The sequence below is a fragment of the Aegilops tauschii genome, chromosome 3 (assembly GCF_002575655.3).
Source record: "Aegilops tauschii subsp. strangulata cultivar AL8/78 chromosome 3, Aet v6.0, whole genome shotgun sequence".
In the NCBI taxonomy this organism is placed as follows: Eukaryota; Viridiplantae; Streptophyta; class Magnoliopsida; order Poales; family Poaceae; genus Aegilops; species Aegilops tauschii.
This window is the reverse complement of record NC_053037.3, coordinates 483,023,050-483,039,103: the sequence shown is the minus strand read 5'-3', so window position 1 is coordinate 483,039,103 and position 16,054 is coordinate 483,023,050. Positions and strand designations below refer to the sequence as shown.

General features: G+C 44.5%; 1 protein-coding gene across 1 annotated transcript; it reads left to right on the top strand.

The window, feature by feature from the left end:
• The first annotated feature begins 2,883 nt into the window (after nucleotides 1-2,883).
• On the top strand, nucleotides 2,884-7,935 carry LOC109766902 (ethanolamine-phosphate cytidylyltransferase). The gene is made up of 10 exons (XM_020325661.4): nucleotides 2,884-3,519; nucleotides 4,584-4,976; nucleotides 5,412-5,647; nucleotides 5,829-5,965; nucleotides 6,322-6,393; nucleotides 6,508-6,575; nucleotides 6,718-6,835; nucleotides 6,992-7,051; nucleotides 7,152-7,274; nucleotides 7,388-7,935. Exons 2-10 carry the CDS (start codon nucleotides 4,606-4,608, stop codon nucleotides 7,457-7,459), a joined length of 1,257 nt encoding a protein of 418 aa, XP_020181250.1. The 5' UTR covers nucleotides 2,884-3,519; nucleotides 4,584-4,605; the 3' UTR covers nucleotides 7,460-7,935.
• Nucleotides 7,936-16,054: the final 8,119 nt, after the last annotated feature.

Sequence of the window (16,054 nt, the reverse complement as noted above, 5' to 3'; positions counted from 1 at the left end):
ACTCTAGCAGACCCCGCATCTCGCCGGCCCGCAAAACTCGTTTGCAGTTCGCGCAAAACAGCTTTTGCGGGCCGGCGCGGACTGGCACAAGGGATAGTGGTATCCCCAGCCCACCAGGGTTCAAGCCCTCGCATTATTCCTGGATTTATTCTAGGATTTCCCGCGATGCGCATTCGGTGGGAGGAGACGTTCCCGTCGACGACGAGGCGCCTACGGTGACTTCATAAATCTCAAAATAATATGTCGGCTCAGTCTCTCGAAGGTGCTCATAGGGATAAGGTGTGCGTGTGTGCGTTCGTAGGGGTGAGTATATGCGCGTATATAAAAGCACTTGCGTCTGTACTATGTTAAAAAAAGCCCTAAACCAATTTTTTTTGTTGCCAGCCACATGTGCCGATGCCAATGGCACAGTGCCATGTGGCGGTAGAGGAGTCGCACCATGCCGTAGGTAATGCCGTGGCCATCCACGCAGCACGCGTAAGAGCAACTCTAGCAGACCCCGCATCTCGCGGGCCCGCAAAACTTGTTTGCAGTTCGCACAAAACAGCTTTTGCGGGCCGGCGAGGGCTGGCACAGATGCAAACCCCCCAAACGGATCCGTAAAAAAGTATATTCGCGGAATATGCTTTTTACGGGTCGGCTATGCGGGGTCTGCTCTTTGCGCCGCTGCATCCCGCATATCATCAGCCCGCAAATATCAAATCCAACATAATTCAACAATCGAAAACAAACTGAATTATTCAAATCGAACATAAAACAATAATCATCCGCATTACAAATAATTATTCAAATCACCGTAGCAAACTTAAATAATGCAATAAAAACTTGTCATGAATACAAATACAAATGAATAAAAAAAATGCTCACTGTCCAGCCCTTTGCCAATGGTGCTCAATGAGATCTTCCTGAAGTTGAAAGTGTGTGTCTGCATTTTCAATCTCCTTATATGTCTGAAGAAAAGCTCTAATGCGGTTTGGGTCTCTAGCTGGTTTGACACGGCTACCCACATTGTCGTAAAAGAATTCTAAGTTCATTCCTCTCTCATCTTCAAGAATCATATTGTGCAGAATAACACAACATGTCATGATGTTCTTCAAGGTTTTCTTATCCCAAAAACGAGCAGGACCACGGACAATGGCAAACCTAGATTGCAAAACACCGAATGCTCTTTCGACGTCTTTTCAGGCTGCCTCTTGCACCCTTGCAAATTCACATTGTTTTTTTGTTTTGGGTTCTTTGATGCTCTTGACAAATGTGCACTAAGGAGGGTATATACCATCTGCAAGATAGTACCCCTTTGTGTATTCATGCCCATTGATAATGTAGTTGCAAGCAGGAGCATCACCACTAGCAAGCCTAGCAAACAAATGAGAGCGTTGCAACACATTGATATCATTGAGAGTGCCCGGCATACCAAAAAAGCAATGCCAAATCCATAAATCCTCGGATGCTACGGCCTCTAGCACAATTGTTGCATCACGAGACTTGCCACAATACATTCCTTGCCAAGCCTTGGGGCAATTTTTCCAATTCCAATGCATACAACCAATGCTACCTAGCATGCCAGGCCAACCTCTTCTCTCATTAGCTGCCATCAATTTCTTTGTGTCATCTTCATTGGGTGCCCGAAGATACTCAGGACCAAAGACACGGACGATCACTTTCGCAAATCTACGCACAAACTCAATTGTGCTATCTTCACCAATGCGAAGATACTCATCGGCATAGCCGGAACGCCATATGCAATCACCCGCATCGCTGCGGAGATTTTTTGATATGCACTAAATCCCTTTAAGCCCGCGGCATTCCTTCTTTGAGTAAAATACCGGCAATTTGCCTCGCAAGCTTCAACAAGTTTCACAAAGAGGGATCGACGCATTCGGTACCTTCTGCGGAAGAGGTGTGCAAGATATGTAGGATTCTCCGCAAAATAATCTTGCATCAACATCTCGTTCCCAAGATGGCGATCCCGAGGAATGCACAGACGCCCGACAGTAGATCCTCGCCTCCTCTTCTGGTACTCGTCTTCATGCTCCTTCACGGCAAGCGCCATGACTAATGTTTGCTGCCGAAAGGTCGCAAGCATGGTCTCCACATCCGAGTCGTCCGAATCGGACGAATCGGATAGCAAGAACTTCTCGCACGGGTCAACTCCATCTACACGCACACCGGCGCGTCAATCTACCACACAGCTCGCAAAAATCACAAAAAAAGAGACTAACCGGTGGCGGGTGATCCCGGGCGGCGACGAGGGAGGTGCACTCGACAGTGGTCGATCCCCAGGCGGCGGCGACGGGGGGCGGCTCTTCTCGCCGGATCCGGAGGGGCGGTGCAGCGGCTCGGTGCGGTAGGGTGTGGGGCGGCCCCGTGGAGCAATTGCGCCCGCAGATATGGCCGGAATCGTCGGCGGCGGGCGGGCGGAAGCAAGGGCGGGCGGCGGCGGCGGAAGGAGGGGGAAAAGAGCGCGGGGCTGAAATGTCCCTCCCGCCAACTGCTTCTTTGTGATGCAGCGCACCGCAACCGCGAGGGGGAAACCCGCGTTTTCCCGGGTTGGGTTCGGGAATTTGCCGCGCCCCCTAAAAATTTTTGCGGGCCGGTGCGGGATGCGGGGTCTGGTCGGGCAGGCTTTCCGGCCTGTACCCGCATTTTGGCGGTTATTTTACGGGTCGGGGACGGATGCGGGGTCTGCTAGAGTTGCTCTAAGTACACAATTTCGGTCAATTGCCGTGGTGCCAATGAGGTGGCTCATATGTGTTGGCTATATCAAATGAACTCCCTGCTCATTCTGTCAATTGTCATTGTGTCGCTGATTGTATCCAGAGTCGTGTAAACTCTGATTGTTTTTTGTGAATATAAATGAGCCATCTTTGATGATAATAAAAAAGTGTAGCAGGAGATTTTTTCTCTTCTGGTCGGCGATGGTTCCACGCTATCCCTCTCGGACCCGTTTCTCCCGTCCTCACGCCCCTCCCCCTCGTTCTCTCCGGCGGGGTAGCGGCAGGGACAGACGGGGTCGGGCGGTCGGTCCTGCACCGTGCGCCGGGCACCCGCGGCCGTCGACAAGGGCCGACGGCGAGCCGGCGCAGAATCGTCGGGACAGCGAAGGGAGGAGGACGCGTCAGACACGCGATATTATAGCGAGGAGGAGGTGGGGCCCGCGGGGGAATCAGTTGGTGGAGGGGTGGCCACACCACCACACGCGAGGCGGAGGGGGAAGGAAGAGCTGTCGTCTCGTCTCGTCTCCGGAGGCCTCCCTTCTTCCCCTAGAAAATACACAGACGGAGACAAGCGAGACGCCAAAGCAGATACTTCTCCGCACCGCGCCCCACGCAGCACCGCGCCCCGGCAGTGGCAGGCAGGCAGGCAGGCAGGCAGATCTCCTCCCTCCCCCGCCGCGCCACGGAAGGACGGCGGCTCTCACCCCTGCCCCGCCCCGCCCCGGCGGAGATCCCCGCGGAATCTCGCCGCCGCGCGCCCGATCTCGCCCGCCGCCGCCGGCCGGCTGCCCCCCTCGTTCTGGTGCGCGCCTTTCCTCTCTCCGAATCTCTCGGCCTGTTGTTCTTCTTGTTGTTCAAGGAAAAGAAAATACCCGGAAATTGTTCCTAGGCGTTGCTTGTTTTCCCCCTTCCCTCCGTTCAGCGTTTGCTCGTACCTTAGGGTGATCGATCCATGCCGCGTTCGAGCGCGGATTTTGGGCAGTTGGGCGCATGCATGCGCGGCGCCACCTGATTACTTCTGCCGTTTGCGGCATTGGAATTAGCATTTCTATGGTGGGGGAATTCGGGCCGATGCCTTTATTCGTTTTCTCCCACCTCTCGTGATTCCGTTTGTGCTCCTGTCCCTGTTGGACCCACGCACCTTTATATTCTGCTTAGCTGTGCATGATTGGCTGCAATGCAAAATTTGAGCTAAGAATCAGATTATTCCTCGCTTGATTTTTGTTACAATTCGAGGTTCAGAGAGTTGGAAATCATACATGCTCCCTATTCTGCCAGAATTTCCTTCAGTGCATATTTAGATGATCAGTCACTTCGGTTTGTTGCAATACCACTGACGTCCATGAACATGTTCCTGTGTTCTTGGGCTATTTTATCAAAAGTGGTCTGAACAATCGACTTTATTGGAAAATATTTCTTCGGGACAAAATTTATGGCAATATCTCATGGATTCTTGAGCTCCACTAGTTGCTACGTAGCTTCTAACTGACGCAATTTAAGTCTGTTCTGACTTCTCCAACAATATTTTTTGGCTCAATCTGTAGCTTTCCAGTATATCTGGTGGTTAGGATTTGGTCAAACATGACTTCGCAGCTAAGCACGTTGAGCAAATGCAAATAGTCCTGGTTATACGTCTAGTATCTATCCATCCTTTCATGATAAAGTATTGAAAAAGGCACATCTACTTTTGAGTCACTTTCTTGTTCCAAACATAACAAAAGAAATTGAACTGCAAAAAGTTTGGAGAACGAGACATTTTTCGTTTCCTTTGTAATTACATACATGGTACCCTTTCTTGCATGAGGATGCATCGATTATGAGGTCTCATTTTGGCTGCTTACTTTTTTTTTTCTGAACCAATATCAGGGCAGTACTTCTACACCTCAAAATGATGATGGGTTTGCTGGCATTTGAGAACAACCAGGGGCTCTGGAATGGCGGATATTATTCACAGTTTTTTGGAATTGGAGGAGTTATGGTGACTGTTGCAATTCTTTGGTTATCTACGGGTTATTTTGGAGGAATTGGTGCTCCTTTTGCTCCATACTTTTGGCCATATTTAGGACAAGTCCCCAAGAAGAAGGAACGGCAAAGGCCCGTGAGAGTGTACATGGATGGATGCTTTGACCTCATGCACTACGGCCACGCAAACGCGTTGCGACAGGCCAAGTTGCTGGGAGATCAACTGGTAGTGGGCGTTGTCAGTGATGAGGAGATTGTGGTGAATAAGGGCCCGCCCGTGCTTTCGATGGAAGAGAGGTACTACTGGCGCTACTTTCCTTGTCCCATGAAATACATTATTCTGTTTCAACAGAGGATTAGCTTGTCAAACCAATTACGAGTATGATATTATCTGAATTTTTTCTGAATACCTGGACTTCCTGGATTTCATTATTTACTTGATCTTTGATTGCAAATTACTGTAATAGCCATGATTCTCTTCTAATCTTCTCATGCATAATACAAGATCTGCTGATTCATTTTGCTTACGCACAACTATATCGTCGATGAAGTTACATTACCACCACGCGTGCCTTGAAGGATATAAATTTCAGACTATAAAAATACTGAGATGATCTAGTTCTATCTTATTTTTGCAGCAACTGTAAATTACTAAGCTTTGATAGATGTACATGGTCTTGGTCTTCCATTTGAACTTACTATTCTGTGTGTATGTATGTTTGTACCCACTAGGTTGACACTTGTTAGTGGATTAAAGTGGGTGGATGAAGTCATACCCAATGCACCCTATGAGATTACAGAGGAATTTATGAATACCCTCTTCAGTAAATACAACATTGATTACATTATACATGGAGATGACCCTTGTCTTCTACCTGATGGAACGGATGCTTATGCCTTAGCAAAGAAGGCCGGACGATACAAGCAAATCAGGCGTACTGAAGGTGTCTCAAGCACCGATATAGTCGGTAAGATTACCATGTGGATTAGTAAAGCTACTGCTTTTTGGGGATCAGATATTCTCTCGCTGCATATTATTTACAGCCTTGTATCAGAGCAGATCGTGCATTTCTTTTTTCACGCTTATCTTAGATGATGTCCTTTTTAGTCCATTGCAATCTGACATGAAAACAATTTCTGTCCACACAGGGAGAATATTGCAAACATTCAAGCATAAAGAGGGTGTTAACGAGAATGCTGGAGTGGAATCATGCGATCAGATGAAAACCCAGCTATCCAATTTTCTTCCAACTTCCCGCCGGATAATGCAGTTTTCAAATGGGCAGGTATGATAATTTAGGAAACTCCATCCCCAAGGCTAATGTTGCATATTGTTCTTCCTTCATTTGATCAGCCTTCTAGGGAACACAAAGGAAATGGCCTGCTATATCTTTGTCTATTAATGTAACTAAATTTAAAAATACCGCTTAATGCTTCCATTGTACTCCCTCTGTCTCGTAATGTAAGACGTTTTTCGACACTAGTGTAGTGCTAAAAAATGTCTTATATTATGGGACGGAGGGAGTACCATATTAATCATAATCTTAAAGCTACCCTTTCCAGAAGAACATTTACAGTTCAATTTTACATGTTTCATGCCCTTCTGTTGCATTTACTGAAACATATGCTCATCTGCGTTCAGGCTCCTTCGCCAGGTGCTCGTGTTGTTTATATAGATGGTGCATTTGACCTTTTCCATGCTGGTCATGTTGAGGTACCTTTTGTGGTTTTCATGCAAATAATTTTCTCAATAACTCACAATGTTTGATTTTTTGGTGTGGTTCATATTTTGCCATTAAAACATATTTGATGTTATTCTCTAATGCAGATCCTTAGAAGTGCTAGGCAACTTGGTGACTTCCTTCTAGTCGGTGTTCATGATGATCAGTCCATCAGGTACTTATTTAACATCTTTCCTTGGATTATCAAGGGAACTTGTTGACCATATATAAATATATGTTATGTGTTACTACAGAAAAAAAATGTAGCCAGTATTGTATAAGGTTAGATACCATGCTTACGAGAACCAGTTGTGCAGGGAAAAAAGAGGCTATCCTCCTATCATGCACCTCCATGAGCGTACCCTTGGTGTACTTGCCTGTCGCTATGTTGACGAAGTTATAATAGGCGCACCATTGGAGGTTTCAAGGGATATGGTATGTTATAAATTTCTATAGTTTGTTTCCATCTATTTCTTGTACCTGACTGGATAAGTTTCAAGCATATGGTTCCAGCAATATTGTATTGTATATGACACAGAGATGGTTTTTGTTAGCAGACCCTCACACCTTCTCTTTTGTCACATGACGCAGATCACTACATTCAACATTTCATTGGTTGTGCACGGGACAGTAGTCGAGGGTGGTTCTGCTGTAAGTTCTTAATTACTGTCTAAAATGTATCCTGATGTCAGACTTACCTAACGTAGTTGGCACAAACTGAACTTGAAACTTCATGGACACATTGCTGCAGAGTGAAGTTGATCCGTACGCCCTTCCAAAGAGCATGGGTATTTTCCAAGTAGTCACAAGCCCCAAAACAATAACATCTGTTTCGGTCGCTACAAGAATAATTGATAACCACGAAGCGTACAAGGTATACACTCCCACAGTGTGATTTGCCTGATAAATACAAATTGATTTTTCTAATTTAGTTTGTTTAAGTCCTGTTTATCCCTACTAAACATTACTCTTGGGGTTTGTGAACAGAAAAGAAACTTGAAAAAGAAGGCGAGTGAAGACAAGTACTACACGCAAAAGAAATTTGTCTACGGAGACTAATGCTGCAAAGGAGCTTACATTTTTGCAGCAAGCTGAGGAAATATATGGCGCCTCTCTGCATTGAAGAGTTATTCTACAGCAGATTGCAACAATTCCTCAGCTATAGAAAGTAGCCAGTGATAAGTTGATGGCCATTCGGCAGAGGGAATCGGCTCAAGGAAATAAATTGACAGACTGCCACATTCTTCTACTGTTGCCCTTTTTCGGCTGGAATGTCCACTTAACAGCAAGAATTCACATACATGATTCTTTTTTTACTTTGTTATCCCTGGAGGGGAAATATTCATCGCTGAACACCTTCAGCAGACCATTGTTGTATTCTTGTATGGTATTACTGGGTTTGTGAAGTGATTAGGGTTGGCATACTTCCTAATTGTATTAAGTTGTAGTTTAAAGTATATATATTGCTGAGAAACTACCTAGTGATGATCTGTTGGCATTTGTTTGATTTGTCTAACCAGAGAATGTTATGTTCAGCTTTCCTTGTTCATTGGTATTTGGTGTTACTGTTTACCGCGGTGCACTGGAGATTTGTCTGTGCAGAATGTCAGTAGTATTTTTACTTGCCAAAAAGAAATAATTAAGCACTCCCTCTGATCCATATTAATTGTCGCTGATTTAGTACAACTTTATACAAAATCAGCGATAATTAATATGGATCGGAGGGAGTACTGTTAGCTGAGCACATTGTGTTGGCTGCTTAGCTCCATATACGCAAGTAAAAGATAGCCAAAAATATTTTAAACTGTGATTCACTCAAATAGCATTTCCTTTGTACTGGTGAATCGAATCGATGCTGGGACCGTTTGTATTTTGAGAAATGATTTCCAGCCCTTGCCACAGTGAAAAGTTAAGTGTTGTGTGATTTCTGAGAGGTTTGGAGTCTTCCGTACAAAAAAAAACCCAAATTCCAAAAGGATCATGGTTTAAATCTGCAGATGAAATTGAGAGTTACATAGTTAACATGTACTGGTTTAGGTGGTGGTGAAATTACATGGTTTAATGGTTAGATCAGAATATTTAGATCATCATGCGCTTGTTTATGCCAAAACAGAAGAAAGGAAAACATGTGCTGGTCTAGATGGTGGGCACATGCTTGCAGCAGAATGTTCAGTAGAGTGCCTCAAAAGAAACCTGCAATTGGTAGGACCATTGTAGTTGGCAAATAAACAAACAAGCAAGCAACATATAGCTTCAAACAGATCTCTCTTTCCGTGTACTTCCATTCATCCTAGCTTATATGCTGCTAGGATCCAACATAGTCCATGATACTTTCCACAGGAAAACGGCAACAGGCAGCCTGTGGCCATCTTTCTTCCCTTCCCTAAACAATGTTAACAGTTGAGACGAATTGTCACTAACCTGAAAGAAAGGGGGCATTCTGGCATGGTTGGCAGCTTGGCACCCCCGGGCATCCGCCTTGACATCCATCGTGTCGTGGCGATGTCTTGATCTGCTCTGGATCTGGAAGGTGGCTCCGAGGACTCGCACCCGGACATAGTGTTCACCTTGTCATGGAAAATGGTTGGTGCTGTAGCAGTTGAAGTATGTGCAAATGATTCCTCGTCCTCTTCCACCGTGTCGGGAAATCTTGCCATCATAGCAACAAAAAATAATAATGTAAAATAATAATAATAATAATATTGAGACAAGTTGATCATGAACTTAGTTCAGTTAGTCTTGGTATCTTTGCCATGTGGACGACACATGCTTTCACTAAATATGACCTTGGAGCTACTAGATATGAACTTGACTTAATCATGCACCTCTTCCACCGTGTCGGGAAATCTTGCCATCATAGCAACAAAAAATAATAATGCAAAATAATAATAATAATAATATTGAAACAAGTTGAGCATGAGCTTAGTTCAGTTAGTCTTGGTATCTTTGCCATGTGGACGACACATGCTTTCACTAAATATGACCTTGGAGCTACTAGATATGAACTTGACTTAATCATGCAACCCTGGGGGCAGTAACACCAAGGACCAAGGTATAACTTATTTGGAGTTGGATCACCTTTTATCTTCATATAGTTATCATCGCTAATCACTTCTTTTCATTCAGGCCAGTTACTGCTAGTTCCTAACTTGGCACCATAAACGAACTATGGTGCCTAGTCAAGACCAGTTTGTAACTACTCCCTCGGTTCCAAATTAGTTGAACTTTTATATTTGTCCTAAATTAAAATTCTTTAGGTTTGATCAAGGCTATATAAAAATGTACTAAGACTTACAACATCCAATATGTATAGTAATACAATATATTTTATAAAGAATCTAGTGATACAAATTTGATAATGTAGATGTTGATATTTTTTTCTGTAGATTTGATCAAACTTAATGAAACTTGACTCAGGAGAAACTTAGAACTTCAATTAATTTAGAACAGACGGAGTGGAACTCATGAAAGAACACATATGTTTTACAGGGTGCACCAGTTACCATACATGTAGTTTGGTCCTCTTGGGATCAAGAAAAGAAAGATGGAGAACCCATGGCTGACCACCACCTATCCTCCTTCATGTTCATCAGCACGAGAGTACTTATAGCTTAATAATCCTAATTAGCAGGATTTACCTTGTAATGGCAACTGGGGCATAAGGTTGACCAGGAAACCAAGATGGCTTGGACCCTGATGGCGTTTCACAAACCCAATAATCCTTACATATCACAAATAAGTGACGATTTATACATGGTTTTAGTAAAAAAATAAAAATAAAAATTTGACTACTATTATTGCTTTAAATATTTATACCTGAAACTTGAAAAGTTATACATGAACTTTTTATGTCTTGTACACATATTGTAATATAAGTTAGAAGTCAAATTTATATCTTGAAGACCGCGACAGTACATCTAAAGTTATGAACCGGAGGCAGTAGTAATTTAATTCAATATCTGATGTGCATCAATTGACTAATTCTAGCTTACTCCTTTGCATGCTGTGATGATTAATTTGTCCTTTAATCTCTTAGTGATGTAAAAAATTCTCCACAACAAAGCGTCAAATGGGAATAGCCCATCAATGAGCCCTATTATGGTCTGCCAGCCTTATGTCTTTCAACAATGTTGGTTGTTCTCTGAATGCTTTGGCTAGCTAAATTTTGTGAGCTTGATATTAATTGTAATATTTTTTGTTCTGCTCCAGATTCCATCTGGAAGACTATGTGCATTGATGTTTGTAATCAATGAAATGCCAAAGTTCTCTCCAAATATTATTGCCCATCCAATGGTTGTTGACAACTCTTATACATCCTTCTAATCACTCTATGTTTTACTAATGCCTCCTAATTGCTCTCTAACTTTGTTCTGTATACATGTGTTTTGTTGTTTTTTGTGCTTGAATACTTTGTTTTCGCGTAATAGTTTATAAATAAATAAAAACTTTTAATTGAGATGTGTATATCCTCTGATGTTTTTTATGTTTTTTATTGATATAATATAAATTATAAAGGTATGCAAGATTAAAGTTCCCATATACTTCTGATATGTTTAATTTTATATACACTACCCCTTACTCAAAAGAGCGTGCAAGTTACATGTTATATACTTTCTTCCACTACATTTTTTCAATTAATAAAATGTCCCTTTAATGTCAGGTGGGTTGAATCATCATCATGTTTTACGTTGGTTGGACATGCTTGGTGCGTGCACTATTGCTAGCTGTTCTCCAAGCTCACACATTTTTCGCTTAAAGAGCAAAACACAAACTACTTAGTCCTAGGACTAGGAGCATATGGTACGATCTGATGCCAAGTTATGCGGTGGAAGAAGCTTAAAGGGTAAAAAACATAAAGCTGATGTGTCTAGTTCAGCACCTAATTTAGGGGTGCTAGTGACACACAAATGCTTTGAGCAAAGGAAAGCATTATAACATCAGATCTACTTTATCACAGGAAAAGAGAGGTATATTGAGTAGGCTATAAAGCTGGTTTACGTGCACTTTTATCTATGTGAAGAGGAGAGATGGTGAGCTCTCATGCAAAAGCCAATGCCAACCTCTACATGCGCTCCTAGATAAAAACATAAATGAGAGAAAAAATTAGTAATATTATAGGCAATATTATAACCAACTCTATTATATTAGTAATTAATAAAGTTGGCTCTTGTTGACATGATAGTTTATGTAGCCAACTGCCAGCTCTACTATTATACTTGCTCTAAAAATATATATTTCATCCATGTACAACCATTTGCTCCATATAAACATGACTTTGTGAATGCTATGACACCATGTTAATTACGCTAGCTAGCTTAGGGAGGTCCCCTCTTTTGACACTCAGGATAAAGCAGGCCGCCAAGCATCCAATTTGCAGAACCAACTCAACTCAATAATATCATTGCATATCGGCTTTGGAAAGCACCATGTGATAGTTGAATGGCAAAATTATGCAGCATGTTCTTGATAGCTTTTCATGGGGCACGATGTGCTCCATGATCTTACTAAGATACACCACAAACAAACTAAAATTATGTTGCCATAGGTAACTTTGATAGCAATTTTTTTAGGGTTAAAGCAAAGATTTATTACGAAGGCATGTTGGGCATTTCGCCCATCACAGTGACATCGACCTCGGCTAGTACATCATTCTCCATGGAAGGCTTCATTAATATTACATGCATAGCCAAGTCTAGCAACAGTGTGCGCAACCGTGTTTGCCTCCCTCCTACACACTTGGACAGTGCAACTAGAGAACCAAGCTTCATCTGCATTTTCAAGTCTTCCAGCGGAACAACTTGAATGCCCCCTCAACTTACCAGCTAAGTTCACCACCCGAATAACTGTCTGCAATTCTACTGTAAATGCGTCAGGAGCAAGATCCATTCGAACGGCCTTGCAAGCCACCACACCCTAATAGGATCCCGCACAACTACCCCCCCAGGTTGCATGATATTGGCATGTTACAAAGGCGTCATCAGTGTCAAACGTTCTTGGTTGTGGTGCACACCATTTAGTCACTTCCTTCTGCATGTTCAGTTTATTCGAACACATGAGCTCCATGTATTTAACATTATGAGCCACCACCCGGTGAGCTATGGTCTCAACATTCTCCATCTTGCTCCCCTTGAAAATATCACTCCTGTTGTTTCACCAATGTCACCGTGCTTAGAATAGCTCAAGTCTCTTTTACTGTGGGATCTGGCATAGTATCCAATGTTTTCTCAACCGTTGCACAACTCCGCACCATATACCTAACATCTTTGAGGCCCTGGAGCTGCCATAATTCCTTCACCATGGGGCCTTGTATAAAAAGATCATCCCCATCTTCTCTCGTGCTCGAGCACAACAAGCATCGGTCATCATTAATGGGGGTCCCTTTTGTAGGAACAAAGTATGCCTACCAGGGGGGTTGAATGGGAGTTTTAAAATTTCTTCGTAAACTTCAAAACTTTTTTTGAGAGGTATTCACGAGCTACCAGGAAATTAGCGATAACAAGGCTGACCAGTTGTACTTGCCCCCCCCCCCCGTGACTCACGTAAACTCTGAAGAAAAGGAAATGGGTCCATGAGAAAGGGAAATGATTGCCATCAGCTGACTGATAATCACCATGCGTCCGCCGATTCCGTTGCGTGCCACGCGTCCTCAGCATAAAGGCAAGTGCAAGCACTTATTTCTACAACAACGATGTTGTTGCAAATTTTGGAGGCGAACGACTACTGTGATGTGACGCGGGTTAGTTTTGTAGAAATATAATCCCGCAACAGGTCTCCTGTTGCAAAAAAAAACCGCAACAAGACGGTTGTTGCACAAAAAATCTAAAAAAAATTGCAACAAGATGTCTGTTGCGAAAAAACTACAACAAGATCTGTTGCAAAAATTCTGCAACAAGATGTCTATTGCAAGAAATTTTCGCAACAAGGCATGTGGTGCAATGGTCATTGGTAATGCTCGGCCGCTCGATGCATCAAATCAGACAGCTCACGCTCCGGCCGATCTTTTAAAAAGATCAGCCGGCGGACGTGTAGCGCCCCCCATGAGAAAGCCCACTAATGGCCAGATGATGTCCTCCGTTCATAGTTTGCTAGGTTGTAGGCCGGCCCTAGCACTCTTCCGTGATTAGCATGTGCATGGGATTAGCCCTTGCGCCGCCGCCATCATGCGACTCCTGCCTCCCGACCGCCGTCGCCCTCCCTGCTCGGTGCTACAGTATGATCAACAGCGACGCGGGTGCTTCACTCCTCGATTGTTCAAGCTTCAGCTAGCGATCTACTGAACTAGCCATGGTAAACACACTACCATGTCTATTAATCTTTCTCAGTTCTCTTTCTGTTCATGTCACACTTATACGTTAGGTTTAATCACTTAATACTTTGGCTTTGTGATCTATGATGCAGTGAAGATTTTTGTTTTTTCTCGAATATGCACGAGTGTGCGTACTTTATATTAAAGGAGAGAGAGGGGGTAAAGAGCCCCTCTGAGGGAGTCCTGGATTATGGGGTCCTCGGGCGTCCGGGCTGTGTAGCATGGGCCGGACTGATGGGCCACAAAGATACAAGATAGAAGGCCTTCCCCCGTGTCCGGATGGAACTCTCCTTTGCGTGGATGACAAGCTTGACATTCGGATGTGTAGTTTCCTTTCTCTGTAAACCGACTTTGTATAACCCTAGGCCCCTCCGGTGTCTATATAAACCGGAGGGTTTAGTCCATATAGGCTATCACAAATCATATCGGCTAGACATCTAGGGTTTAGCCATTATGATCTCGAGGTAGATCAACTATTGTAACCCCTATACTCATCAAAGTCAATCAAGCAGGAAGTAGGGTATTACCTCCATTAAGAGGGCCCGAACCTGGGTAAACATCATGTCCCCTGTCTCCTGTTACCTTCGATCCTCAGACGCACAGTTCGGGACCCCCTACCCGAGATCAGCCGGTTTTGACACCGACATTGGTGCTTTCATTGAGAGTTCCACTGTGTCATCGACGGCGGGATCGATGGCTCGCCTCGTCATTAAAGACAACATTACCTCTGGAGGGACCCTAGCTCCGAGACAGGTCCTCCAGCTCGGCGGTTTCACCACAGGCGCCCGCACGGCTGTTAAGCCAAAGGCAGCCCTCGAGATCGCGAAACATCGTCTTCGCATTGGCTTTGAACACCCCGAAAAGATGGATCCGGCAGATGTCTCATCCTTAAATGAGCTGCTAGATCGCATAGCCACCCTGGGAGTTGCAACAGAGTACTATCGGATTGGGCTTAAACCCGATCAGAGGGAAATCAGGTCCCCACCGATCACCCATCTAGTAGCGATCGTGGAGGAACAAGCCGAGAATACTCCCCCAAGTTAAGAACGAGCTATGTTCGGATTTCCGAGTCTTGCAGGCCGGATACCCGTCTTCGGGAAGAGACCTCATGTCCTCCGAACACAGAACCGAGCGTTGAGCCCAAAGGCCACCAGGACACTCCGGATCCTGGGTCGGTGACCTCACACATTCTTCAAACTCCGGATACAATAGTGGATCAGGGTTCGGATTTTCACCCGCCCACCCACCACAAGCAATATTCCCCAAGTAATTCAGGTCCTCCAGACGTACGCAACCTAATGTATATATGGCAGCAACCTGAGGAAACGGTCCATCATTTTTGGGCCAGATTCCTCCTTGTTAAAAACAAGATCAAAGATTGCTGCAATGACGACACGGTTTCAGTATTCTGACGCAACTGTACGGACGAGGGAATCCTTAACGCCCTCAACCGCCGCAGTATACTGCACTTTGCAGATCTGGCACACATCGTACAGAAATACTGCACAATGGAAAGCGCCTGGAAGGCCTAGACAGCTCGGTGGGACCCGCCTGCCTTCAAGCAGCCCACTGGACAAACAAAAAGGTTGCACCCTCACGGGGCACCTGATCATCATCTCATGGAAAAAAAATCAAGCCCTTCACGGGACATAGAACTGCCCTTGACGACCTGCTCGACAAACCCTGTCAGATACATACGACGCCGAATACTGAATCAACACATAGCCTTCGGGCATGTTGGGTACTCCGGCAGGTAGCTAAAAGCGGTGAGGCCATTCTCACCAACATTACCCCAGAGAGGCACTCTGCGGAGGTCTCCGATCTCAACGTTTTTACGATCTTCGAGACCTTTTCTTCCAACAACCGGCGCAAAAGGGCATTATGCGACCTTGCCGAAGTTAACCAGGTAGCCGCGATAAATGCTTGGAACGACCTTTCGATAACTTTCACCGCTGATGACAAGCCAAGGGCCAGATCAGTCCGAGCACCAGCCGCCTTGGTCCTAAACCCAATAGTGGATGGCTTTCGGCTCACCAAAGTGCTCATGGACGGCGGCAGCGGATTGAACCTTATCTACGAAGATACGCTCCAAAAAATGCAGATGGACAAAAGCCGCATTGAGCAAAGCGGCACCACTTTCCGGGGCATCATCCCTAGCCAAGAAGCACGATGCTCGGGAAAAATTAAACTTGATGTAGTATTCGGCAAGCCGAAGAACTACAGGTCTGAAGAGTTACTCTTCCACGCGGCACCTTTCAACAGCAGATATCGCGCCTTGTTGGGACGAGACGCTTTCACACGCTTCCAAGCAATACCCCATTACGGGTACGTGAAGCTCAAAATGCCAG